Source organism: Salmo salar, unplaced genomic scaffold (genome assembly GCF_905237065.1).
Source record: "Salmo salar unplaced genomic scaffold, Ssal_v3.1, whole genome shotgun sequence".
In the NCBI taxonomy this organism is placed as follows: Eukaryota; Metazoa; Chordata; class Actinopteri; order Salmoniformes; family Salmonidae; genus Salmo; species Salmo salar.
In genome coordinates, this window is record NW_025550919.1 from 526,352 (window position 1) to 554,106 (window position 27,755).

The 27,755-nt window shown below is 43.7% G+C and overlaps 2 protein-coding genes across 2 annotated transcripts; one reads left to right on the forward strand and one right to left on the reverse strand.

Annotated features, from left to right (window-relative positions):
* Positions 1-488: 488 nt before the first annotated feature.
* Positions 489-2,430, reverse strand: LOC106575925 (BTB/POZ domain-containing protein KCTD12). The gene has a single exon (XM_014152663.2). The coding sequence runs from the start codon at positions 2,312-2,314 to the stop codon at positions 1,478-1,480; it is 837 nt and encodes a 278-aa protein (XP_014008138.1). The 5' UTR covers positions 2,315-2,430; the 3' UTR covers positions 489-1,477.
* A 9,982-nt stretch (positions 2,431-12,412) lies between these two features.
* LOC106575929 (high-affinity choline transporter 1) lies at positions 12,413-26,410 on the forward strand. The gene is made up of 9 exons (XM_045714019.1): positions 12,413-12,731; positions 13,225-13,493; positions 13,979-14,092; positions 15,659-15,814; positions 16,234-16,382; positions 17,301-17,444; positions 19,435-19,588; positions 21,662-21,879; positions 22,049-26,410. The coding sequence occupies exons 2-9, from the start codon at positions 13,307-13,309 to the stop codon at positions 22,703-22,705; spliced, it is 1,779 nt and encodes a 592-aa protein (XP_045569975.1). The 5' UTR covers positions 12,413-12,731; positions 13,225-13,306; the 3' UTR covers positions 22,706-26,410.
* The last annotated feature ends 1,345 nt before the right edge of the window (positions 26,411-27,755 follow it).

Consider the following 27,755-nt stretch of genomic DNA (forward strand, 5'->3'; position numbering starts at 1 on the left):
ACACTTTCCTGTCGGAGTGGATTCTATAGAACACTTTCCTGTCGGAGTGGATTCTATAGAACACTTTCCTGTCAGAGTGGATTCTATAGAACACTTTCCTGTCAGAGTGGATTCTACAGAACACTTTCCTGTCGGAGTGGATTCTATAGAACACTTTCCTGTCAGAGTGGATTCCATCCTGTTTCAATGCTTGACACCAACATAAAATAAACATTTATGAGGGTGTATTCTCTGTTTACCCAGAAGTGAAATCTCATGTAGTTTGGTTAGTCTGTCCACATGAGATTAACAAGGGTGTGAAACAATGTATAACTTTCATAGTGACTGCAGAGTGTTGGGAATATGGCTCCTTTTTCCCCTACTGAAAAATATCTCTCGGCTGCTCGATTAAATCCTAGAATGACTTTGTCATCATAATCTTTAGCCCAGATGTTTTGGTCTGTTCTAGACATGATACAAACAAATTCAGGAACACATAAATACAAATATTACTTTGATATGATTTATTTTAAAATTGAAAATACAGCTTTAGATGTTGAAACACAAATAACGCAACTTATCCAGTAGAGGCCTGTCAACCCAAGACAAAGCCAAGAGGGAGTTAGGTTCAACAGCATGTCAACCCAAGACAAAGCCAAAAGGGAGTTAGGTTCAACAGCCCAGAGAGAGTTAGGTTCAACAGCATGTCAACCCTCACACGCCTTACCTTGTGCTTGTTCTGTGTAAATGTTTGTGTGGTGTGTGTGTAAATGTTTGTGTGGTGTGTGTGTAAATGTTTGTGTGGTGTGTGTGTGTGTGTGTAAATGTTTGTGTGGTGTGTGTGTGTAAATGTTTGTGTGGTGTGTGTGTGTGTAAATGTTTGTGTGTGGTGTGTGTGTGTGTAAATGTTTGTGTGTCGTGTGTGTGTGTGTGTAAATGTTTGTGTGGTGTGTGCGTGTGTGTAAATGTTTGTGTGGTGTGTGCGTGTGTGTAAATGTTTGTGTGGTGTGTGTGTGTAAATGTTTGTGTGGTGTGTGTGTGTGTGTAAATGTTTGTGTGGTGTGTGTGTGTAAATGTTTTTGCGGTGTGTGTGTGTAAGTGTTTTTGCGGTGTGTGTGTAAATGTTTTTGCGGTGTGTGTGTAAATGTTTGTAGTGTGTGTGTGTTGGCATGTTAGTAGAAAAACATTGAGAACAGCTTTCTCCTGTCACAACAGTCGTATAACTGTATAATATAGACTGGTCTGCAACATGAAATATACCTCCGTTAGACTTATATAGGCCTCGGCAAAACAACAACCAATACGTCCATACTTTCAGAATAATCCTCAGTAACCTTTAACCTTTCCCACAATCACATGGGACAATATAAAGAAGATAGGAGTTTTCACATTTCCGCAGGTAGTCTCTCTACCTTACAGGTGAGCGTCACATGACGTCACTGTCCCAGTACCGTCGGGTAGTAAGGCTACCTAACGGCCGGGTAACGGAACGGGTTGGTCAGTCCCGGGAGAACACGTATTCGGTGTAGCTGGTCCAGATTTTGTCCTCGTTCGGGTCGCTGCTCGCGTACGCGCACGTCCCCGTGGAGCTGCAAGCCACCATGTGGAAACCGACCTCCGCGAGCCTGTCGAACGCCTGCTCGAGAAAATTATACTTCAGATAATACCGGGAGGTGTACCTCTCAGGTGGTTTGTCCGGGTCTCTGCTCTCGTTCAGAGTCTCTCCGAAAACTTCTTTGGCCAGGGACGTCTTTCCGCAAACCGTTATTCTGGCCACTCGTCTGAACTTGGCGTCCGTTTGAATATCCCTCCCGATGGTGTAGGAACCCCGGTAACCAATGGTAATAAAGCCATGCTTCTGGAACGGGGAGGGAAGGCTCGGTGTCGGGCTGCTCACGGCCGTCGCGGTGATGCTGCTACTACTCAGAGCGCACGCAAGCGAAGCCTCTTCCGGGTCCCCATGGGCGCCCAGCTCGTCCCCGAGAGAGACGTCTTTACCCACTGTCCGTCTGAGACGCTGTGTGAGCTCATGCAGCTGGAAGAACTCTGCCTCCTTCTGTAACCGACCTCTCTCTTTAAAGAAGTCCGGTAGGACGATGTCCCTTTCCCGCAGATAATCCAGAATATACCTGAACAGAAATCCATCCCGGTCAAAGAAGTATCGTCCTTTGCGATCTTTCGGTAGTTCTGTAGGGCTCTTCTGTCTGAACATAGTCCACAGGAGAGAGTTTGGGACGGAGACTAAAGTTGCATGTCGAGTTACATACACTTGTCCGCCGACGTTTAATTCTATTATATCAGAAAAGGACGACTGTTGGTTCTCGCTGTGTGCCATCTCTCTCCTGCGCGCCTGGCTGGGTAGAACTCCAACTGACTTGGAGAATCCAGGAAACGAACAAAAAATAACAACAGTACAAATGTAACGGGTTTTGTTTATATGGCTGGAGTTGTGTGGGAGGAGAGAGGAGGAGCAGAGAGGAGGAGGAGACAGACAGGAGAGGCAGCAGAATATTGCTGAAAAGTTAACTCTTCACGGACAGAGTTTGTGACTTCCCCTTCAGTCAGTATGGAAGACTTCTCTTTTATTACAAGTAAAGCTATGAATCCACTCAAGACCGGAGGTGTAAAGTAAATTGTTATTTTTGACCAATCTCATCAGATCTTTTGCCAATAATTGGGAAAAAAGGATCAGAATTGGGCTGCCTGTATAAACAGTGGTTCTCAATAGACAGAGACCCTCCAAGCCTTCAGTGGTTCTCAATAGACAGAGACCCTCCAAGTCAATAGACAGAGACCCTCCAAGTCAATAGACAGAGACCCTCCAAGTCTACAGTGGTTCTCAATAGAGAGAGACCCTCCAAGCCTTCAGTGGTTCTCAATAGACAGAGACCCTCCAAGCCTACAGTGGTTCTCAATAGACAGAGACCCTCCAAGCCTACAGTGGTTCTCAATAGACAGAGACCCTCCAAGCCAACAGTGGTTCTCAATAGACAGAGACCCTCCAAGCCTTCAGTGGTTCTCAATATACAGAGACCCTCCAGATAATTGAACAAGAGTGACATCTAGTGTCCAATGTAGAAAAATGCAGATAGGAACATGACTTGAGCACATCTTCATTCTTATCACGTATCACCAGTGGAGAGAGCAGTAGCACAGGCTATCAACAGTAAGTGACTGAACAGGGACTACTAGACAGTCCCAATAGTGGTCTGAGAGCAGTAGCACAGGCTATCAACAGTAAGTGGCTGAACAGGGACTACTAGACAGTCCCGATAGTGGTCTGAGAGCAGGCTATCTACAGTAAGTGACTGAACAGGGACTCCTAGACAGTCCCTGTTCCTAAAATAGAATAGAATAGAATACAACAGAATAGAATAAAACAGAACAGAATATAATAAAATAGAATAAAATACAACATAATAGAATACAACAGAATAGAATAGAATACAACATAATAGAATACAACAGAATAGAATAGAATACAACAGAAAATAATAGAATAGAATACAATAGAATAGAATAGAATAAAACAGAATAAAATAGAATAAAATAGAACAGAATAAAATAGAACAGAACAGAATAGAGCAGAATGAAATAGAACAGAACAGAACAGACCAGAATAGCATAGACTAGCATAGCATATCATAGAAAAGCAAAGAACAGAATAGAGCAGAATAAAATAGACCAGAATAGCATAGACTAGCATAGAATAGCATATCATAGAAAAGCAAAGATTATAATAGAACAGAATAGATTAGAACATATTAGCATAGAACAGAATAGCATAGAATAACTAAGAACCTCCATATCTCTGTCCATCAGTATCTCTTCTAGATTGGACATTCCTGGTTAGACCAATTCTCAAATCATTTCATCCTATACAGTGCCTTCGGAAAGTATTCAGACCCCTCGGCTTTTTCCACATTTGTTACATTACAGTCTTATTCTAAAATGGATTAAATACCAAAAAAATCCTCAGTAATCTACCCACAATACCCCATAATGCCCTTCCCTTTTTCAGGATGACAACGCCCCTGTGCACAGAAGCCGTGTCCATACAGAAATGGTTTGTCAAGCTCAGCGTGGAAGAACTTGACTGGCCGGCACAGAGCCCTGACCTCAACCCACTCGAACACCTTTGGGATGAATCGGAACGCCGACTGCGAGCTAGGCCTAATCGCCCAACATCAGGGCCCAACCTCACTAATGCTCTTGTGGCTGAATGGAATCAAGTCCCCGCAGCAATGTTCCAACATCTAGTGGAAAGCCTTCCCTGAAGAGTGGAGGCTGTTATAGCAGCAAAGGGGGGGGACCAACTCCATATTAATGCCTTCCCTGAAGAGTGGAGGCTGTTATAGCAGCAAAGGTGGGGACCAACTCCATATTAAAGCCTTCCCTGAAGAGTGGAGGCTGTTATAGCAGCAAAGGGGGGGGACCAACTCCATATTAATGCCTTCCCTGAAGAGTGGAGGCTGTTATAGCAGCAAAGGGGGGGACCAACTCCATATTAAAGCCTTCCCTGAAGAGTGGAGGCTGTTATAGCAGCAAAGGGGGGGACCAACTCCATATTAATGACTTCCCTGAAGAGTGGAGGCTGTTATAGCAGCAAAGGGGGCGACCAACTCCATATTAAAGCCTTCCCTGAAGAGTGGAGGCTGTTATAGCAGCAAAGGGGGGGACCAACTCCATATTAAAGCCTTCCCTGAAGAGTGGAGGCTGTTATAGCAGCAAAGGGGGGGACCAACTCCATAATAATGACTTCCCTGAAGAGTGGAGGCTGTTATAGCAGCAAAGGGGGGCGACCAACTCCATATTAATGACTTCCCTGAAGAGTGGAGGCTGTTATAGCAGCAAAGGGGGGGACCAAATCCATATTAATGACTTCCCTGAAGAGTGGAGGCTGTTATAGCAGCAAAGGGGGAGGGGACCAACTCCATATTAATGACTTCCCTGAAGAGTGGAGGCTGTTATAGCAGCAAAGGGGGAGGGGACCAACTCCATATTAATGCCTTCCCTGAAGAGTGGAGGCTGTTATAGCAGCAAAGGGGGGGTACCATATTAATGCCTGCCCTGAAGAGTGGAGGCTGTTATAGAAGCAAAGGGGGGACCAACTCTATATTAATGCCTTCCCTGAAGAGTGGAGGCTGTTATAGCAGCAAAGGGGGGGACCAACTCCATATTAATGACTTCCCTGAAGAGTGGAGGCTGTTATAGCAGCAAAGGGGGGCGACCAACTCCATATTAATGACTTCCCTGAAGAGTGGAGGCTGTTATAGCAGCAAAGGGGGGACCAAATCCATATTAATGACTTCCCTGAAGAGTGGAGGCTGTTATAGCAGCAAAGGGGGGGGACCAACTCGATATTAATGACTTCCCTGAAGAGTGGAGGCTGTTATAGCAGCAAAGGGGGGACCAACTCCATATTAATGACTTCCCTGAAGAGTGGAGGCTGTTATAGCAGCAAAGGGGGAGGGGACCAACTCCATATTAATGCCTTCCCTGAAGAGTGGAGGCTGTTATAGCAGCAAAGGGGGGGTACCATATTAATGCCTGCCCTGAAGAGTGGAGGCTGTTATAGCAGCAAAGGGGGGGACCAAATCCATATTAATGACTTCCCTGAAGAGTGGAGGCTGTTATAGCAGCAAAGGGGGAGGGGACCAACTCCATATTAATGACTTCCCTGAAGAGTGGAGGCTGTTATAGCAGCAAAGGGGGAGGGGACCAACTCCATATTAATGACTTCCCTGAAGAGTGGAGGCTGTTATAGCAGCAAAGGGGGGGACCAAATCCATATTAATGACTTCCCTGAAGAGTGGAGGCTGTTATAGCAGCAAAGGGGGGGACCAACTCGATATTAATGACTTCCCTGAAGAGTGGAGGCTGTTATAGCAGCAAAGGGGGGACCAACTCCATATTAATGACTTCCCTGAAGAGTGGAGGCTGTTATAGCAGCAAAGGGGGGAGGGGACCAACTCCATATTAATGCCTTCCCTGAAGAGTGGAGGCTGTTATAGCAGCAAAGGGGGGGGGTACCATATTAATGCCTGCCCTGAAGAGTGGAGGCTGTTATAGCAGCAAAGGGGGGGACCAAATCCATATTAATGACTTCCCTGAAGAGTGGAGGCTGTTATAGCAGCAAAGGGGGGAGGGGACCAACTCCATATTAATGACTTCCCTGAAGAGTGGAGGCTGTTATAGCAGCAAAGGGGGGAGGGGACCAACTCCATATTAATGCCTTCCCTGAAGAGTGGAGGCTGTTATAGCAGCAAAGGGGGGTACCATATTAATGCCTGCCCTGAAGAGTGGAGGCTGTTATAGAAGCAAAGGGGGGGACCAACTCTATATTAATGCCTTCCCTGAAGAGTGGAGGCTGTTATAGCAGCAAAGGGGGGGACCAACTCCATATTAATGACTTCCCTGAAGAGTGGAGGCTGTTATAGCAGCAAAGGGGGGACCAACTCCATATTAATGACTTCCTTGAAGAGTGGAGGCTGTTATAGCAGCAAAGGGGGGGACCAAATCCATATTAATGCCTTCCCTGAAGAGTGGAGGCTGTTATAGCAGCAAAGGGGGGGGACCAACTCCATATTAATGACTTCCCAGAAGAGAGGAGGCTGTTATAGCAGCAAAGGGGGAGGGGACCAACTCCATATTAATGCCTTCCCTGAAGAGTGGAGGCTGTTATAGCAGCAAAGGGGGGGGGTACCATATTAATGCCTGCCCTGAAGAGTGGAGGCTGTTATAGAAGCAAAGGGGGGACCAACTCTATATTAATGCCTTCCCTGAAGAGTGGAGGCTGTTATAGCAGCAAAGGGGGGGACCAACTCCATATTAATTACTTCCCTGAAGAGTGGAGGCTGTTATAGCAGCAAAGGGGGGGACCAACTCCATATTAATGACTTCCCTGAAGAGTGGAGGCTGTTATAGCAGCAAAGGGGGGGGGGCATATTAATGCCTTCCCTGAAGAGTGGAGGCTGTTATAGCAGCAAAGGGGGGGACCAACTCCATATTAATGACTTCCCAGAAGAGAGGAGGCTGTTATAGCAGCAAAGGGGGGGACCAACTCCATATTAATGACTTCCCTGAAGAGTGGAGGCTGTTATAGCAGCAAAGGTGGGAGGGGACCAACTCCATATTAATGCCTTCCCTGAAGAGTGGAGGCTGTTATAGCAGCAAAGGGGGGGGGGACCATATTAATGCCTTCCCTGAAGAGTGGAGGCTGTTATAGAAGCAAAGGGGGGGACCAACTCCATATTAATGCCCCTAAATATGGAATAAGATGTTGGACGAGCAGGTGTCGAGAGAGAGAGAGAGAGAGAGAGAGAGAGAGAGAGAGAGAGATCCCATGCCTCTAGCTCCATTAGCAGAAGGTCACACAGGCACATGGAGGGATACAGGATGATAATTGGGCACCAGGAGGATGAAAACCATGTATGACGACGGCCCAAATAGCACCCTATTCCCTATGTGGAGCACTACCTTTGACCCAGGCTCATAGGGGAGAGGGTGATATTTGGGATGAACGATACGTTTGGCTCTCTCCCTCTACCCTGCTGAATAAGAGGACAATATAATGGATCTCCCTCTACTGTGTTTAATAAGAGGACAATATAATGGATCTCCCTCTACCCTGTTTAATAAGAGGACAATATAATGGATCTCCCTCTACCCTGTTTAATAAGAGGACAATATAATGGATCTCCCTCTACTGTGTTTAATAAGAGGACAATATAATGGATCTCCCTCTACCCTGTTTAATAAGAGGACAATATAATGGATCTCCCTCTACCCTGCTGAATAAGAGGACAATATAATGGATCTCCCTCTACCCTGTTTAATAAGAGGACAATATAATGGATCTCTCACTCTACCCTGTTTAATAAGAGGACAATATAATGGATCTCCCTCTACCCTGCTGAATAAGAGGACAATATAATGGATCTCCCTCTACCCTGCTGAATAAGAGGACAATATAATGGATCTCCCTCTACCCTGCTGAATAAGAGGACAATATAATGGATCTCCCTCTACCCTGCTGAATAAGAGGACAATATAATGCATCTCCCTCTACCCTGCTGAATAAGAGGACAATATAATGGATCTCCCTCTACCCTTGCTGAATAAGAGGACAATATAATGGATCTCCCTCTACCCTGCTGAATAAGAGGACAATATAATGGATCTCCCTCTACCCTGCTGAATAAGAGGACAATATAATGGATCTCCCTCTACCCTGCTGAATAAGAGGACAATATAATGGATCTCCCTCTACCCTGCTGAATAAGAGGACAATATAATGGATCTCCCTCTACCCTTGCTGAATAAGAGGACAATATAATGGATCTCCCTCTACCCTGCTGAATAAGAGGACAATATAATGGATCTCCCTCTACCCTGCTGAATAAGAGGACAATATAATGGATCTCCCTCTACCCTGCTGAATAAGAGGACAATATAATGGATCTCCCTCTACCCTGCTGAATAAGAGGACAATATAATGGATCTCCCTCTACCCTGTTTAATAACCCTCCTATTATGTTGCGGGTCAATTGCACCTATTTTCCACTTCTGAATTTTCTAAAATACTAGTTAACCTCTCTTTTTCTCCATTAAATAACTTTTCCTCATTCAGGGTCGTGAACCTAACTTCAAAATGTTGGACACACTGATGTGTTGTGAAATGTCTGTGTAGATTTTGTATACGAACATGATGCTGTAGGTCATTCTGACCCGGAGGTTTTCATGTGTATAGATATTTTTTGCACAGGTCCAAAATAAACACGTGTTTTTTTTTTTTACGTATTTTGTTTTGACTGTTTCTGTTTTTTTACTATTAATTCATTTATAATTATGTTTTGGGTGAAAAGGAGCTTTTTCCCAAGTTTCTGTTTCTCAGTGCGAGAACAGCAGGTCTCTGACACGGACACTCAGAATGACCTACAAACAGAAAAATGTTTGTTTGTGAGAAAGGAAATATGTTTATTTTTTTTATTTTTGTTAAGTTTTTGAATATAAAGTTTTTGAAATCAAATGTATTTCTTCTTTCTGAAAGGTCTGACAAGACAAAATAAAGTTTTGTCGGGTTTTTACTTGAGTGTGTTTAAACTGTGTTTGGTTACATCTCTTCACCCATCAGTCAGACTGTTGTTATGTGACCCAGAGACGACGCGGGGCGAGAGACACACACACACATCGGGCAGAGCCTGTCAGTCAGGAAGGGAGAGGAAAGGAGGGTTACTGCTCTGCCTCTACCCCCACTCTATCACAACGCACACCCAGGCACACACACTGTCAGCATAGACAGGTATTGCGGTATACAGGTAGAGACAGGTAGAACGAAGGGAGCCACTGTCACCACATACCACACACTCAACCCCTCTTCCTGTTTCCATTCTCAGACTCCTGTCTCCAGTGATCTCATCCATGGCCTTTATCTCATAAACTAAACCACAGGGAACTGATGTGGTCACGGTTCAACACATGTTTTCTCTCTCCATCCCTCAAGGGCAAAATACGGAAACCACTGGAGTTGTTTAAAGCAATGATGAGATCCTTTTCTCCTCTTAATCTCTCTCTCTCTGTCTCCCTCTCTGTCTCCCTCTCTCTCTCTCTGTCTCTCTCTCTCTCTCTCTCTCTCTCTCTCTCTCTCTACTAACCAATCAGCTGCTACACCAGACCAGACAGCACCTGTTACTAACCAATCAGCTGCTACATCAGACCAGACAGCACCTGTTACTAACCAATCAGCTGCTACACCAGACCAGACAGCACCTGTTACTAACCAATCAGCTGCTACGTTAGACCAGACAGCACCTGGTACTAACCAATCAGCTGCTACATCGGGGGGGGACAGAGGGAGGATAGGGAGAGAGACAGAGAGAGACAGAGGGTGGGGTGGGGGGAGAGAAAGAGGATGGGGAGATATGGAGAGAGACAGAGGGTGGGGTGGGGTGGGGGGAGATAGGGAGAGAGAGAGAGTGTGGGGGGAGATAGGGAGAGAGACAGAGGGTGGGTGGAGATAGGGAGAGAGACAGTGAGAGAAGGAAGAATGGGAGAGAGAGAGAGAGAGAGAGAAAGAGGATGGGGAGAGAGAGAGTTCCCTAACGACGGCTCCTCAGTGAGGAAGTAGTTCCCTAACGACGCCTCCTCAGTGAGGAAATACATTAGTTCCCTACCAACCACTCCTAGTCCCCAAACCTGTCCTCTTCTCTCTGACTGATTCTCTCTCTCTCTTACTCTCTCTCTCTCTCTCTCTCTCTCTCTCTCTCTCTCTCTCTCTCTCTCTCTCTCTTACCTCTATCTGTCTTTCTTTCTCTCTGTCTCTGTCTCTCTGGGACTGGGGGGAACATGAGCAGTCTGCCTGCACGATGCTGCCTTCCAGACTGGTGCCAAGAAGGTTTGGGATGTGAAGAAGCTGTCACCTCCATTCATGGGATACAGTTACATTATGTGTGTAGTATTATGCAAAAGCTCTTTTGTCATTTTAAGCATTAAAAAATATATATATATGTTCATATCAGAAAAGCTCAAGGACAAAACTTGATGGACAAGATGGGATAAATACTGTGGACACATAAAAAGCTTTTTAGGCTGGTCTGTTGGATCTAAACGATGCTTCTTCACTCTGGAAACACAACTTCTGTATGGATCTACTGTCAGTTCTTCTATCTTAATTGGGCTGTCTGTCAGTTCTTCTATCTTAATTGGGCTGTCTGTCAGTTCTTCTATCTTAATTGGACTGTCTGTCAGTTCTTCTATCTTAATTGGACTGTCTGTCAGTTCTTCTATCTTAATTGGACTGTCTGTCAGTTCTTCTATCTTAATTGGACTGTCTGTCAGTTCTTCTATCTTAATTGGGCTGTCTGTCAGTTCTTCTATCTTAATTGGACTGTCTGTCAGTTCTTCTATCTTAATTGGACTGTCTGTCAGTTCTTCTATCTTAATTGGACTGTCTGTCAGTTCTTCTATCTTAATTGGACTGTCTGTCAGTTCTTCTATCTTAATTGGGCTGTCTGTCAGGTTGGTCAAAGATAAATCAGGCGTCTCACATCATACCAGGACACAAGATTGTAGCAATTAAATTGACTCACAGCTCAGTCAAAAAAGAGATGGGAGAAATTACGACTCTTTTTCAAGAAAGATTTTTTTTCTGAAACCAAGGCTTCTCTTTTCTCTATTTAAAGTGGCTAAATTGTTGTTTTTATTTATTCAGAAAACAACCACGTCCGAATCCGTCAATTAGGGTTTGAACTCCGTGCAAGGAGTTATCGTTAGACCAGACCTGGCTGTTCACAGAGGCAACTCAACACTTTCGGTTAGAATGTGTATCAATTACGACAGGTAACCTGGTGGTTAGAGCGTTAGGCCAGTAACCAGCAGGTAGCCTAGTGGTTAGAGCGTTGGGCCAGTAACCAGCAGGTAGCCTAGTGGTTAGTGCGTTGGGCCAGTAACCAGCAGGTAGCCTAGTGGTTAGAGCGTTGGGCCAGTAACCAGCAAGTAGCCAGTGGTTAGAGCGTTGGGCCAGTAACCAGCAGGTAGCCTAGTGGTTAGAGCGTTGGGCCAGTAACCAGCAGGTAGCCTAGTGGTTAGAGCGTTGGGCCAGTAACTAGCAGGTAGCCTAGTGGTTAGAGCGTTGGGCCAGTAACCAGCAGGTAGCCTAGTGGTTAGAGCGTTGGGCCAGTAACCAGCAGGTAGCCTAGTGGTTAGAGCGTTGGGCCAGTAACCAGCAGGTAGCCTAGTGGTTAGAGCGTTGGGCCAGTAACCAGCAGGTTGCCTAGTGGTTAGAGCGTTGGGCCAGTAACCAGCAGGTTGCCTAGTGGTTAGAGCGTTGGGCCAGTAACCAGCAGGTAGCCTAGTGGTTAGAGCGTTAGGCCAGTAACCAGCAGGTAGCCTAGTGGTTAGAGCGTTGGGCCAGTAACCAGCAGGTAGCCTAGTGGTTAGAGCGTTGGGCCAGTAACCAGCAGGTAGCCTAGTGGTTAGAGCATTGGGCCAGTAACCGAAAGGTTGCTGGATCGATTCCCCGAGCTGAACAAGGTGGCCTAACATCTGTCGTTCTGCTCCTGTTCCCCGGTAGGCCGTCATTATAAATAAGAATTTGTTCTTAACTGATTAAATTTGTTTTTAAAAATTGTACCCAGTTCAGAAGCATGGACAGTGACCATTCAACCAATTGATATGTGAGTTGATAAAAATGTGTTTTTTAATTCTTTGTGGATCTGTGTAATATGAGGGAAATATGTGTCTCTAATATGGTTATACATTTGGGCAGGAGGTTAGGAAATGCAGCTCAGTTTCCACCTCATATTGTGGGCAGTGTTGCACATAGCCTGTCTTCTCTTGAGAGCCCGGTCTGCCCACAGCGACCTTTCTCAATAGCAAGGCTATGCTCACTGAGTCTGTACCTAGTCTAAGATTTCCTTAATTTGGGGTCAGTCACAGTGGTCTCTCTCTCTCGTACACCACTAGTAACGGTAGGAAAAACCCAGTGACGTTTCTCGTGCTCATTATTCTCATCAAAAGGATGTTCACTTTTCTCTCTCTGACCGCGCGTGAACACCGGACATCTGACGCCACTCTTATAAAAGTCACCGGGAGGGACGATCCCAGCACGAGCTCTTGAGTTGATCATTACTTAGTTTTCAAGCAGGGTTACCGGAGGATAACGCACCGGGGCCAGTGTCTATCTGTACACTCAGCTCGTTGAGAAGCAGCTTTAAACCTCAAGTTTCCGGTAGAGCCAAGAGACATTTCAGGTAACTTGTCTATTTTCTCATTTTTTGTTGTTGTTGTTGTTGTTGCTGCTGAAGACATGTTAGGCCATGTAAAGGAATCTCTACATCATTGTAAAGTAAATCAGTCTGTATTATTATTATTTAAAAAAATATATACCATTGCTCCAGATATAGCCTATATAATCATTTTCCGATTTGAGGAGGGTTGTGTTAAAAAGGACACATTTGATATTTTAAATAGATGTTTGAGGGTTGTCTGTCTGAGGGTTGTGCGTAATGGGCTTTTTGCGCACATACATAGAGATTTTGGAAACTAGTCTGGGGATTTAAAAAAAATTAAGATTGTTGTCTTATTTCTGATGTTATAAAATAGTAACATAATAAATCTAACGAAATAGCATAACAAAAGATAATTACAAGTATAATGTTTTGTCTTTATTTGGTCTTTTAGGCTATTCATCTATCCTTCACTAGCACTCAATTCAATGTCCACTTTCTCTCCGCACCCCACCAGGCAGGTCTCAATGCCATCCGGTTCCTAGCGAGGACACACGGCTCAGCTACGAGCTAAAAAAACAAAACAAAAACAAGACAAGATGACTGGCATCCACGTGGAGGGACTGGCGGCGATCGCCCTCTTCTACGTTCTGATCCTTGCGGTGGGGATCTGGGCAGCGTGGAAGAACAAACACGCCGGGGAAGCGGAGGGTACAGACCGCAGTGAAACCATCATGGTCGGTGGCAGAGACATTGGTTTATTTGTTGGTGGTTTTACCATGACCGGTGAGTTTCGTTGTGTGTGAATGATTGAGATAGGTTAGTCGATTTCCTATTTGTAAGTTGATTTCTAAATGAAGGTGATTCTGGATTCTAGAAGTTTACTAACAGAATGTTCTAGGACGATACACCCTTTTAAAAACATGTTTTACTTGACTGATATAAAAACCGGTTGTAAAAACATATAAAGGCTACTTCAATTTGATAACTCATGCTCGATGGTTAGGAGAAATGCTTTAACTAAAGACGCTAACTAACATGTTTGAATTGCAACATTGAACATCTTTAGTTTACAGATTTTAATTTTTTTAAATACATTATTCCGTGAAGAAACTCATAATCGGACCAAGCGTTCATTTTCAAGCACAATTCAAAATAAGCGCAATGTTGTAACCTTGTCGTTTGGTTTTACGCGCATCGGGTAATCGTGATTTTACTCTCTGAATTACTGTAGGCTGAACATTTACATTTAGTTGTTGTTGTCATTGTAGCGACCTGGGTTGGTGGTGGATATATAAACGGAACAGCGGAGTACGTCTATCTTCCTGGGTATGGCTTGGCTTGGGCACAAGCGCCTTTTGGATATGCGCTAAGTCTAGTCGTAGGTGAGTCATCTCAATATAAACGGTGTGTTTGGAAAGTATTCAGACCCCTTCAATTTTTCCAAATTGTGTTACCTTACAGCCTTATTCTAAAATGGATTGAATGGTCCCCCCCCCCATTAATCTACACACAATACCCCATAATGACATCACAATACCACATAATGACATCACAATACCCCATAATGATATCACAATACCCCATAATGACATCACAATACCCCATAATGACAAAGCAAAAACAGGTTTTTAGAAAATGTTACAAAATAAATTAAAATAGAAAACGGAAAAATCACATTTACATATGTATTCAGACCCTTTACTCAGTACTTTGTTGTAGCACCTTTGGCAGCGATTACAGCCTAGAGTCTTCTTGGGTATAAAGCTACAAGTTTGGCACACCTGTATTTGGGGAGTTTCTCCCATTCTTCTCTGCAGATCCTCTCAAGCTCTGTCAGGTTGGATGGGGAGCGTCGCTGCACAGCTATTTTCAGGTCTCTCCAGAGATGTTCGATAGGGTTCAAGTCCGGTCTCTGGCTGGGCCACTCAAGATAAGAGAATCTTGTTTCTCGTGCTCTGCGAGTCTTTAGGTGCCTTTTGGCAAACTCCAAGTGGGCTGTCATGTGTCTTTTACTGAGGAGTGGCTTCCATCTGGCCACTCTACCATAAAGGCCAGATTGTTTGAGTGCTGCAGAGATGGTTGTCCTTCTGGAAGGTTCCCCCATCTCCACAGAGGAACTCTGGATCATCAGGTTCTTGGTCACCTCTCTGACCAAGGCCCTTCTCCCTAGACAGGCAGCTCTAGGAAGAGTCTTGGTGGTTCCAAACTTCTTCCATTTAAGAATGATGGAGGCCACTGTGTTCTTGGGGACCTTCAATGCTGCAGACATTTTTTGGTACCCTTCCCCAGATCTGTGCCTCGACACAATCCTGTCTCGGAGTTCTAAGGACAATTCCTTCAACCTCATTACTTGGTCTTTGCTCTGACATGCACTGTCAACAGTGGGACCTTATATAGACAGGTGTGTGCCTTTCCAAATCATGTCCAATCAATTGAATTTATCACAGGTGGACTCCAATCAAGTTGTAGAAACATCTCAACGATGATCAATGGAAACAGGATGCACCTGAGCTCAATTTCGAGTCTCATAGCAAAGGGTCTGAATACTTATGTAAATCAGGTATTTCTGTTTTTCATTGTTTATACATTTGCAAACATTTCTCAAAACCTGTTTTCGCTTTGTCATCATGAGGTATTGTGATGTCATCATGGGGTATTGTGATGTCATTATGGGGTATTGTGATGTCATTATGGGGTATGTGTGTAGATTGATGAGGAAAACATTTAATTTAATCCATTTTAGAATAAGACTGTAACGTAACAAAATGTGGAAAAAGTCAAGGGGTCTGAATACTTTCAGAATGCCACTGTATAATAGACTACAGTTTGGAATATACAAATTAACAATGTAGACTTACTTGTGAAATAATCCAAATATATTTTACATTCTTCTGAAAATCCCCAATATTCTGTGCGTTTAAACCTGCCAACATTCCTCCCGTGTGCAGGAGGCCTGTTCTTCGCCAAGCCCATGCGTTCCCGAGGTTATGTCACCATGCTGGACCCTTTCCAGCAGAAGTATGGGAAGAGAATGGGTGGTCTGCTCTTCATACCTGCTCTAATGGGAGAGATCTTCTGGTCTGCGGCCATTTTATCTGCTCTGGGCAAGTTATTATGAATGATATATTACAGCACAGTGTGATCTCTTGTCTGTGTTGTTACTATCTCTGATCAGGTCCCTGTCTGTCTGTTCCTCTAGGAGCCACACTGAGTGTGATCATAGACATAAACATCAAGATGTCTGTGGTGATCTCTTGTCTGTGTTGTTACTATCTCTGATCAGGTCCCTGTCTGTCTGTTCCTCTAGGAGCCACACTGAGTGTGATCATAGACATACACATCAAGATGTCTGTGGTGATCTCTTGTCTGTGTTGTTACTATCTCTGATCAGGTCCCTGTCTGTCTGTTCCTCTAGGAGCCACGCTGAGTGTGATCATAGACATAAACATCAAGATGTCTGTGGTCATCTCTTGTCTGTGTTGTTACTATCTCTGATCAGGTCCCTGTCTGTCTGTCCCTCTAGGAGCCACGCTGAGTGTGATCATAGACATAAACATCAAGATGTCTGTGGTGATCTCTGCCTGTATTGCCATCTTCTACACGTTAGTTGGAGGTCTGTATTCTGTAGCCTACACCGACGTGGTGCAACTCTTCTGTATCTTCCTGGGACTGGTGAGACACTCGGCCCGTACGAAATACTTATTTCAGCTGGATTTCATTTTTGCCTGGGAGTTTGTACTTTGGGGACCAATTCCGTTGGGTTCCATTGTAGCTGAAACATTTGAAAGAATTTGAGAAGGAGTAGGGACAACTCTCACTATTTAATACATTATACTATATTTCTACAACTACTAAAAACACGATTCTCTATTTCTACAACTATTTAATACATTATACTATATTTCTACAACTATTAAAAACCTTATACTATATTTCTACAACTATTTAATACATTATACTATATTTCTACAACTATTTAAAACATGAAACTATATTTCTACAACTATTTAATACATTATACTATATTTCTACAACCATTTAATACATTATACTATATTTCTACAACTATTAAAAACCTTATACTATATTTCTACAACAATTTAATACATTATACTATATTTCTACAACTATTTAATACATTATACTATATTTCTACAACTATTTAATATATTATACTATATTTCTACAACTATTTAATACATTATACTATATTTCTACAACTATTTAATACATTATACTATATTTCTACAACTATTTAATACATTATACTATATTTCTACAACTATTTAATACATTATACTATATTTCTACAACTACTAAAACACGATTCTCTATTTCTACAACTATTTAATACATTATACTATATTTCTACAACTATTTAATACATTATACTATATTTCTACAGCTATTTAATACATTATACTATATTTCTACAACTATTTAATACATTATACTATATTTCTACAGCTATTTAATACATTATACTATATTTCTACAACTACTTAAAACGTGACATTCTGGCTGTAGCAGTGTGTGTTTGACCCGGGTTTGACGTGTTCCTGTGTGTCGCTGTCTCTGCCTCTGTGTCAGTGGGTTTCAGTACCGTTCGCTCTGAACAACCCAGCCGTGTCTGACATCAAGATCAGTGCAGTGAAGGAGATCTACCAAGCTCCCTGGAAGGGAAACATCAAGAGAGAAGACGCCTGGGTCTGGATAGACAACTTCTGTCTGCTGGTACGTACAGTTCTGGATAGGACTGGTTCTGGATAGGACTGGTTCTGGATAGGACTGGGTCGGGATAATACTGGTTCTGGATAGGACTGGGTTTGGATAATACTGGTTCTGGATAAAACTGGGTCTGGATAGGACTGGGTCTGGATAGGACTGGTTCTGGATAATACTGGTTCTGGATAGGACTGGTTCTGGATAATACTGGGTCTGGATAGGACTGGGTCTGGATAGGACTGGGTCTGGATAATACTAGTTCTGGATAGGACTGGGTCTGGATAAGACTGGTTCTGGATAGGACTGGTTCTGGATAGGACTGGGTCTGGATAAGACTGGGTCTGGATAGGACTGGTTCTGGATAGGACTGGTTCTAGATAATACTGGTTCTGGATAGGACTGGTTCTGAATAGGACTGGTTCTGGATAGGACTGGTTCTGGATAGGATTGGGTCTGGATAAGACTGGTTCTGGATAGGACTGGTTCTGGATAGGACTGTGTCTGGATAGGACTGGTTCTGGATAATACTGGTTCTGGATAATACTGGTTCTGGATAGGACTGGGTCTGGATAATACTGGTTCTGGATAGGACTGGTTCTGGATAGGACTGGGTCTGGATAGGACTGGTTCTGGATAGGATTGGGTCTGGATAGGACTGGGTCTGGATAGGACTGGGTCTGGATAATACTGGTTCTGGATAGGATTGGGTCTGGATAATACTGGTTCTGGATAGGACTAGGTCTGGATAATGCTGGTTCTGGATAGGACTGGTTCTGGATAATGCTGGTTTTGGATAGGACTGGTTCTGGATAATACTGGTTCTGGACAGGACTGGTTCTGGATAATACTGGGTCTGGATAAGACTGGGTCTGGATAAGACTGGTTCTGGATAAGACTGGGTCTGGATAGGACTGGGTCTGGATAATACTGGTTCTGGATAATACTGGGTCTGGATAGGACTGGGTCTGGATAATACTGGTTCTGGATAATACTGGGTCTGGATAGGACTGGGTCTGGATAGGACTGGGTCTGGATAATACTGGTTCTGGATAATACTGGGTCTGGATAGGACTGGGTCTGGATAATACTGGTTCTGGATAATACTGGGTCTGGATAGGACTGGGTCTGGATAGGACTGGGTCTGGATAATACTGGGTCTGGATTGGACTGGTTCTGGGTAATACTGGGTCTGGATAGGATTAGTTCTGGATAATACTGGTTCTGGATAGGACTGGGTCTGGATAATACTGGTTCTGGATAGGACTGGGTCTGGATAGACAACTTCTGTCTGCTGGTATGTACAGTACTGGATAGGACTGGTTCTGGATAATACTGGTTCTGGATAATACTGGTTCTGGATAGGACTGGGACTGGTTCTGGATAGGACTGGGACTGGTTCTGGATAATACTGTGTCTGGATAGGACTGGGTCTAGTACTGTGTTCTAGATGAATTCACTGTCTCCTCTCTGTGTTCTGGATGAATTCACTGTCTCCTCTCTGTGTTCTAGCTGAATTCACTGTCTCCTCTCTGTGTTCTGGATGAATTCACTGTCTCCTCTCTGTGTTCTGGATGAATTCACTGTCTCCTCTCTGTTCTAGATGAATTCACTCCTCCTCTCTGTGTTCTGGATGAATTCACTGTCTCTTCTCTGTGTTCTAGATGAATTCACTGTCTCCTCTCTGTTCTAGATGAATTCACTGTCTCCTCTCTGTGTTCTGTTGAATTCACTGTCTCCTCTCTGTGTTCTAGATGAATTCACTGTCTCCTCTCTGTGTTCTAGATTAATTCACTGTCTCCTCTCTGTGTTCTGGATGAATTCACTGTCTCCTCTCTGTGTTCTAGATGAATTCACTGTCTCCTCTCTGTGTTCTAGATTAATTCACTGTCTCCTCTCTGTGTTCTAGATTAATTCACTGTCTCCTCTCTGTGTTCTAGATTAATTCACTGTCTCCTCTCTGTGTTCTTGATGAATTCACTGTCTCCTCTCTGTGTTCTAGATGTTGGGGGGGATTCCCTGGCAGGTATATTTTCAACGAGTTCTCTCTGCCTCTTCAGCTACGTACGCCCAGGTGCTCTCGTTCATCGCGGCTGCAGGGTGCCTGGTCATGGCTGTGCCCTCAGTAATGATCGGGGCTATAGGGGCTTCCACAGGTGAGACACGCAGGACACACACACACACACACACACACACACACACACACACACACACACACACACACACACACACACACACACACACACACACACACACACACACACACACACACACACACACACACACACACAGCTGGGCTACAGTTACTTTATGTCTGAGCGGTTCTACCTGGGACATCTCGTTCTGTCGCGTTGCTTGATCTTAACATTCCCAAACGTCTGATTGAGAGTTCCTCATCTGGTAGCCTAATGATGACACATATTCCAGAGGTATGTCCCCCTGCTGGGCGTTGGGGGGGGAGGGAGGGGGTCCGGGGGACACCTCAGGGTGTAACCGTGTTCCCCCTCAGATCTCTGGAAAGCTCAAAAAAAAAACATCAGCAGCTGGTCCCTTCATCCATTATGGAGGATCGTTCTCTCCCTCTCAATCTCTCTCTCTCTATCCGTCTCTCTCCCTCTCAATCTCTCAATATCTCACTCTCTCTATCCGTCTCTCTCTCCATCTCTCCGTTTACTACTGAGGAGAAGCAGAAGGGACTGAATTAGGTTTGATCTCCAGGTTTTAACTCCAGCATCAAAGTCCTGCTGAATCCCTGTTTGTACACTCAGTTACAGAGTCAGGAATGGGAGGTGAAATGCTACGTTTAAGGGATGATATATGGTTACAGTAGGACTACGTCCAGTGATGGGAGGTGAAATGCTACGTTAAGGGATGATATATAGTTACAGTAGGACTACGTCCAGTGACGGGAGGTGAAATGCTACGTTAAGGGATGATATATAGTTACAGTAGGACTACGTCCAGTGACGGGAGGTGAAATGCTACGTTAAGGGATGATATATAGTTACAGTAGGACTGCGTCCAGTGACGGGAGGTGAAATGCTACGTTAAGGGATGATATATAGTTACAGTAGGACTACGTCCATTGACGGGAGGTGAAATGCTACGTTAAGGGATGATATATAGTTACAGTAGGACTACGTCCAGTGACGGGAGGTGAATTGCTACGTTAAGGGATGATATATAGTTACAGTAGGACTACGTCCAGTGATGGGAGGTGAAATGCTATGTTAAGGGATGATATATAGTTACAGTAGAACAGACAATCTGACATGACTGTTTAGCATCATGTATAAAGCTGTAATAGGGTTGTACTGTTATGGAAGTTCCACATTGGTCTTTCTAACCTGACACACGAGTTCTTCCACAGTTGTAGTTCTTTAGTAGGTTCCTTTGACTGCTGTTCTTCCATAGTTGTAGTTCTTCAGTAGGTTCCTTTGACCGCTGTTCTGCCACAGTTGTAGTTCTTTAGTAGGTTCCTTTGACCGCTGTTCTTCCACAGTTGTAGTTCTTTAGTAGGTTCCTTTGACCGCTGTTCTTCCACAGTTGTAGTTCTTTAGTAGGTTCCTTTGACCGCTGTTCTTCCACAGTTGTAGTTCTTTAGTAGGTTCCTTTGACCGCTGTTCTTCCACAGTTGTAGTTCTTTAGTAGGTTCCTTTGACCGCTGTTCTTCCACAGTTGTAGTTCTTTAGTAGGTTCCTTTGACCGCTGTTCTTCCACAGTTGTAGTTCTTTAATAGGTTCCTTTGACCGCTGTTCTTCCACAGTTGTAGTTCTTTAGTAGGTTCCTTTGACCGCTGTTCTTCCACAGTTGTAGTTCTTTAGTAGGTTCCTTTGACCGTTGTTCTTCCACAGTTGTAGTTCTTTAGTAGGTTCCTTTGACCGCTGTTCTTCCACAGTTGTAGTTCTTTAGTAGGTTTCTTTGACCGCTGTTCTTCCACAGTTGTAGTTCTTTAGTAGGTTCCTTTGACCGCTGTTCTTCCACAGTTGTAGTTCTTTAATAGGTTCCTTTGACAGCTGTTCTTCCACAGTTGTAGTTCTTCAGTAGGTTCCTTAGTTTGACTACTGTCTACCTGTTTTTCTGGTTCTAAGTTCTTGGTTCTGGGTTCTTGACGGTTGTGTGTACTGACCCTCATGTTCCTCAGACTAGAACCAGAGAAAGGGGAGTCCTTTAGATTCAGCTGTGGTTCCAGGTTCCAAACGATATGTTGTGTTCCTCATGTTCTTCAGACTGGAACCAGACTGCGTATGGACCTGTACCTCCCAAGGAGAGGGACCAGGCAGACATGATATTACCCATAGTCCTCCAGTACCTCTGTCCTCCCTTCGTCTCCTTCTTCGGCCTGGGGGCGGTCTCTGCTGCTGTGATGTCATCCGCCGACTCCTCCATCCTATCGGCTAGCTCCATGTTCGCTCGGAACATCTACCAGCTGGCCTTCCGCCAATCGGTTAGTTGGAAGGGGGGGCGGGACTAAAAAACACCACTTGCTACTTCCTGTTCACAAAATATCTCAACTTCATAGAAGCAGTTGAGACGCTGTTCTCTGTGTTGTTGTTGTTGTTGTGTGTATTTGTGTGTGTGTGTGTAACGTTGTACACTCCTCCTCCTCCCCTCAGGCATCGGACACGGAGATCGTGTGGGTAATGCGTGTCACCATCTTTGTGTTCGGTGGCCTGGCCACGGCGATGGCGTTGCTAACGGGGACAGTGTACGGGTTGTGGTACCTGAGCTCCGACCTGGTCTACGTTATTATCTTCCCTCAGCTCATCTCTGTTCTCTTCGTCAAGGGAACCAACACATACGGTTCCGTCGCCGCTTACGTCTTCGGTCTGATCCTGAGGATCGGAGGAGGGGAGCCTTACCTCTCACTACCCCCCTTCATCTACTACCCAGGCTGGCAGCTGGAGGACCGGATTCATCATCTGACTGGAGAGGTGGAGCACATAGTGGTGCAGAAGTTCCCGTTTAAAACCGTCTCCATGTTGGCCTCCTTCTTAGGCAACGTGGCTTTCTCCTACCTGGCCAAGTATCTGTTTGAGAGCGGCAAGTTGTTGCCCAAGTATGACTTCTTGGATGCGGTGTTGGCCCAGCACAGCATAGAGAACATGGACAAGACCACGTTGGTCAATCGTAACAACATCGTGTTGTCTGAGATGGCGCCTGTCAAACCACGGCTCAGCGTTCAACTGGCTGCTACGTTCACCCGTAAAGACACTCTGGCCGAGGAGGACTCTAGTCCTGAAGACAGCCCCAACCACAAGACCCTGGACTAAAAACCCCGGGACCTTTAAACAGGAACGTCTGGGAACGTAAAGAGACTGAAGTAAAGAGACTGAAGTGACGGAGACTGAAATACACATTTTACTAGTTTGATATTTAACCACTTTGATTTGATTTGATCCCCATCATGGCCAAGTGAGTTATGAAGATGGAACAGAATAGATGACATGGAGATAACGCCATCTATTGGGGGAGGCAGGGTAGCCTAGTGGTTAGAGCGTTGCACTAGTAACCGAAAGGTTGCAAGATCGAATCCCCGAGCCGACAAGGTAAAAATCTATCGTTCTGCCCCCTGAACAAAGCAGTTAACCCCCTGTAGGCCGTTGTTGAAAATAATACTTTTTTATTTTAACTGACTAGTTAAATAAAGGTTAAAAATAAGAAGACATTATGAAGATGGAACAGAATAGAAGATAGAGATAAGAGGACATCATTGGCAACGAGACAAGACTAATGTTGCTTCTGAATGTGAGTCACCAGTGGAGAACGGACCGTCATGTTGGTACGTATCAGACCTGAACTCTCCCTGGTCTCAGTCTGTGATGAAATGACAGTGGGTCATAACGGGATAAAGCAGTTATAACTATTGGACATGTACAGAGACTTAAAAACCTAGTTTTGATCCAATAGAAATTGTATTGAGCCAAAATGGACAGACAAACTTACAGATGTAATAATGACAGGAAAGATAAATAGTTCCGAGTATAAAGATTAAAATAATTTGTCACTGTTATTTTAGTTACAAACAGCAACACTTAGTTTTTAATTTGACTGATGAATTAAGTTTTGGTCTGAATGGGAAGTGTAATGTTCTGAGTCGTATTGTAGAAAGATAAACATCAAATAACCAAATAAGCAGACGGACAATAATTTATCAATTATCAAATCTGGATTTTTGGATATTTTTGTGACATGGCATATTCCTGTGTTCAACCCACTGTACTGTTATATGATTGGTTCAGGATGATGGATAAAGGGGAAGTCCACTGTACTGATTGGTTCAGGATGATGGATAAAGGGGAAGTCCACTGTACTGATTGGTTCAGGATGATGGATAAAGGGGAAGTCCACTGTACTGTTATATGACTGGTTCAGGATGATGGATAAAGGGGAAGTCCACTGTACTGTTATATGATTGGTTCAGGATAATGGATAAAGGGGAAGTCCACTGTACTGATTGGTTCAGGATGATGGTTAAAGGGGAAGTCCACTGTACTGTTATATGACTGGTTCAGGATGATGGATAAAGGGGAAGTCCACTGTACTGTTATATAACTGGTTCAGGATGATGGATAAAGGGGAAGTCCACTGTACTGTTATATGATTGGTTCAGGATGATGGATAAAGGGGAAGTCCACTGTACTGTTATATGATTGGTTCAGGATGATGGATAAAGGGGAAGTCCACTGTACTGTTATATGACTGGTTCAGGATGATGGATAAAGGGGAAGTCCACTGTACTGTTATATGACTGGTTCAGGATGATGGATAAAGGGGAAGTCCACTGTACTGTTATATGACTGGTTCAGGATGATGGATAAAGGGGAAGTCCACTGTACTGTTATATGATTGGTTCAGGATGATGGATAAAGGGGAAGTCCACTGTACTGTTATATGACTGGTTCAGGATGATGGATAAAGGGGAAGTCCACTGTACTGTTATATGACTGGTTCAGGATGATGGATAAAGGGGAAGTCCACTGTACTGTTATATAACTGGTTCAGGATGATGGATAAAGGGGAAGTCCACTGTACTGTTATATGATTGGTTCAGGATGATGGATAAAGGGGAAGTCCACTGTACTCCACTCCCTTTTGATTTGAACAAAACCTTCCATTGTAGAATTGGGCAGAAAGTGACAGAAAGAGATCAAATTGACCTACTTTCCCTACCCTTACCATGAGACTGGAAAAGACAAAACGGCAGAGATATCCAGCCTTACCATACCATGAGACTGGAAAATACAAAACGGCTGAGATATCCCGCCTTACCATACCATGAGACTGGAAAATACAAACGGCTGAGATATCCCGCCTTACCATACCATGAGACTGGAAAAGACAAAACGGCTGAGATATCCCGCCTTACCATACCATGAGACTGGAAAAGACAAAACGGCTGAGATATTCCACCTTACCATACCATGAGACTGGAAAATACAAAACGGCTGAGATATTCCGCCTTACCATACCATGAGACTGGAAAATACAAAATGGCTGAGATTGATGTCATTTAAAAGTTTACCAACAGGGCTGTCAAACTATTTAATAATTTCAACAACAACAAAACTATGTCAGGCACAACACAAAAAAAATGTCTTAATATTTTACAGAAATTATTTAAATTGTTTGACAACCCTTATTGTAAGCTTTTTTTAAATGATATCAAACTCAACAATTCGTATTTTCCAGTGATGAAGATATACATGTGGGGGGAAACACCCCCAAAAAATTGTTAAACTTTCAGCACCTTTTATCTCCTGAACGGCCAACCGACTTTCTGACCACTTCCTCTACGGACGAACACGTAGAAAAACGTTTTGGGATGCTCTCTCTCTCTCAAAAAAAAGGTATTGAAATCAAATGGCTTTTCCCCACAACACTGTTAATGTGAGTTATATCCTAGTATAGACAGCAGCTTATCATAGAGGTCATTTCAAACATTTTAATATCCTTTCAACAACAAAAACACACAATACTCTTATTACCATGTTGAGTAGAAAACATTTAGAAATAGGTAGTCGATTTACAGCGCTGTACAATACAATACAGGCATGCTCATTTTTATTTCATTCAATGTTGGGTATAAAAAACCTGATTTTTAAAAAAATGTAATGATTTAAAATCTACATGGAAGGAATATAAACAGCAAAGTATTTATAGTAAAATGTAGTAATTTAATGGCTTTAATTACACGCTTTTGGTTTTAAATGGTGACTTATGTCATAACGTCTACAGCGGTTACTAGGATATTACTAAAGGTCTGTCTATATACAGCCTTACTGGGTTATTACTGAAGGTCTGTCTATATACAGCCTTACTGGGTTATTACTGAAGGTCTGTCTATATACAGCCTTACTGGGTTATTACTGAAGGTCTGTCTATATACAGCCTTACTGGGTTATTACTGAAGGTCTGTCTGTATACAGCCTTACTGGGTTATTACTGAAGATCTGTCTGTATACAGCCTTACTGGGTTATTCCTAAAGGTCAGTCTATATACAGCCTTACTGGGTTATTACTGAAGGTCTGTCTATATACAGCCTTACTGGGTTATTACTGAAGGTCTGTCTATATACAGCCTTACTGGGTTATTACTGAAGGTCTGTCTATATACAGCCTTACTGGGTTATTACTGAAGGTCTGTCTATATACAGCCTTACTGGGTTATTCCATGGGTTCCAGTCCGAAATGTATGCATTTATTTGTTTTCAACAGCATTGTACAGTGTTTTGTGTAGCGTGTATCTGTATATAATAATAATGTGTATATTTATATATAATATGTGTATCTGTATATAATATGATAATTATATGTGTATCTGTATATAATATGAAGAAATACATTTTAGACGACGCTGGTAGAAGTCATATATCAGTTTGACAACAGAGACCCCCTAAATCTCACAAAATCTTTATTTATTTTTGATGTCTTAAAAAGAAACAATGCTGAAATTGAATAAATTATTATTTAAACAATTTAATGTTTAATGTTTTTGTAGTTGCGCTGTCATTATAGAAATAGTCCTTTATCAACATGTGGAATCTGGATTTTCAGGGCTACATACAGTACAGTTTAGTTTATCTACATACAGTACTGTACAGTTTATCATCAGGGCTTGGGGATTTTTAATGTTCCTGTTTTTGCTGTTTGTCATTTTCCCTGTCTGACCTCCCAGCCTCCCAACCACAGCTCTTTGTTGCTCTTCTCTCTCAGGGAGATATTTTAAAATGGCAGTCGAAAGGGAGCGAGAGAGAGAGAGAGAAAGAGAGAGAAGACTCTGTCCTGTCACTGAGGAGAGAGAGACGACTCTCTAATGGTTACCCTCCTGTTAACTATAGTCTAGTCCTGTCACTGAGGAGAGAGAGAAGACTCTCTAATGGTTACCCTCCTGTTAACTATAGTCTAGTCCTGTCACTGAGGAGAGAGAGAGAAGACTCTCTAATGGTTACCCTCCTGTTAACTATAGTCTAGTCCTGTCACTGAGGAGAGAGAGAGAAGACTCTCTAATGGTTACCCTCCTGTTAACTATAGTCTAGTCCTGTCACTGAGGAGAGAGAGAAGACTCTCTAATGGTTACCCTCCTGTTAACTATAGTCTAGTCCTGTCACTTGTCAGAGCCTTTCCTCTTCCACAAATGGACAAATAACTTCATCAAACCATTTGGCGCTTTCAGAACTCTGAAGCATTCTAGTACATTCCTTTTATTATAAAGGAACTATTATTGTCTATTTATGGTGTGTTTTCAACGTTGTTGATTGGTTTTCCCATCTTTCTTTTGATACAAGAAAAGGTCATCGTATTAAATCAGTGGCCAGTTAGAAGCCTTTCGCCAGCGTCGATTGGTAGGCGACTCCGGAAGCCAGCGTCGATTGGTAGGCGACTCCGGAAGCCAGTGTCGATTGGTAGGCGACTCCGGAAGCCAGCGTCGATTGGTAGGCGACTCCGGAAGCCAGCGTCGATTGGTAGGCGACTCCGGAAGCCAGCGTCGATTGGTAGGCGACTCCGGAAGCCAGCGTCGATTGGTAGGCGACTCCGGAAGCCAGCGTCGACGGTTGGTAGGCGACTCCGGAAGCCAGCGTCGATTGGTAGGCGACTCTGGAAGCCAGCCTCGATTGGTAGGCGACTCTGGAAGCCAGCCTCGATTGGTAGGCGACTCTGGAAGCCAGCGTCGATTGGGAGGCGACTCTGGAAGCCAGCGTCGATTGGTAGGCGACTCTGGAAGCCAGCGTCGATTGTCGGGCGACTCTGATAGCCAGCGTCGATTGGTAGGCGACTCTGGAAGCCAGCGTCGATTGGTAGGCGACTCTGGAAGCCAGCGTC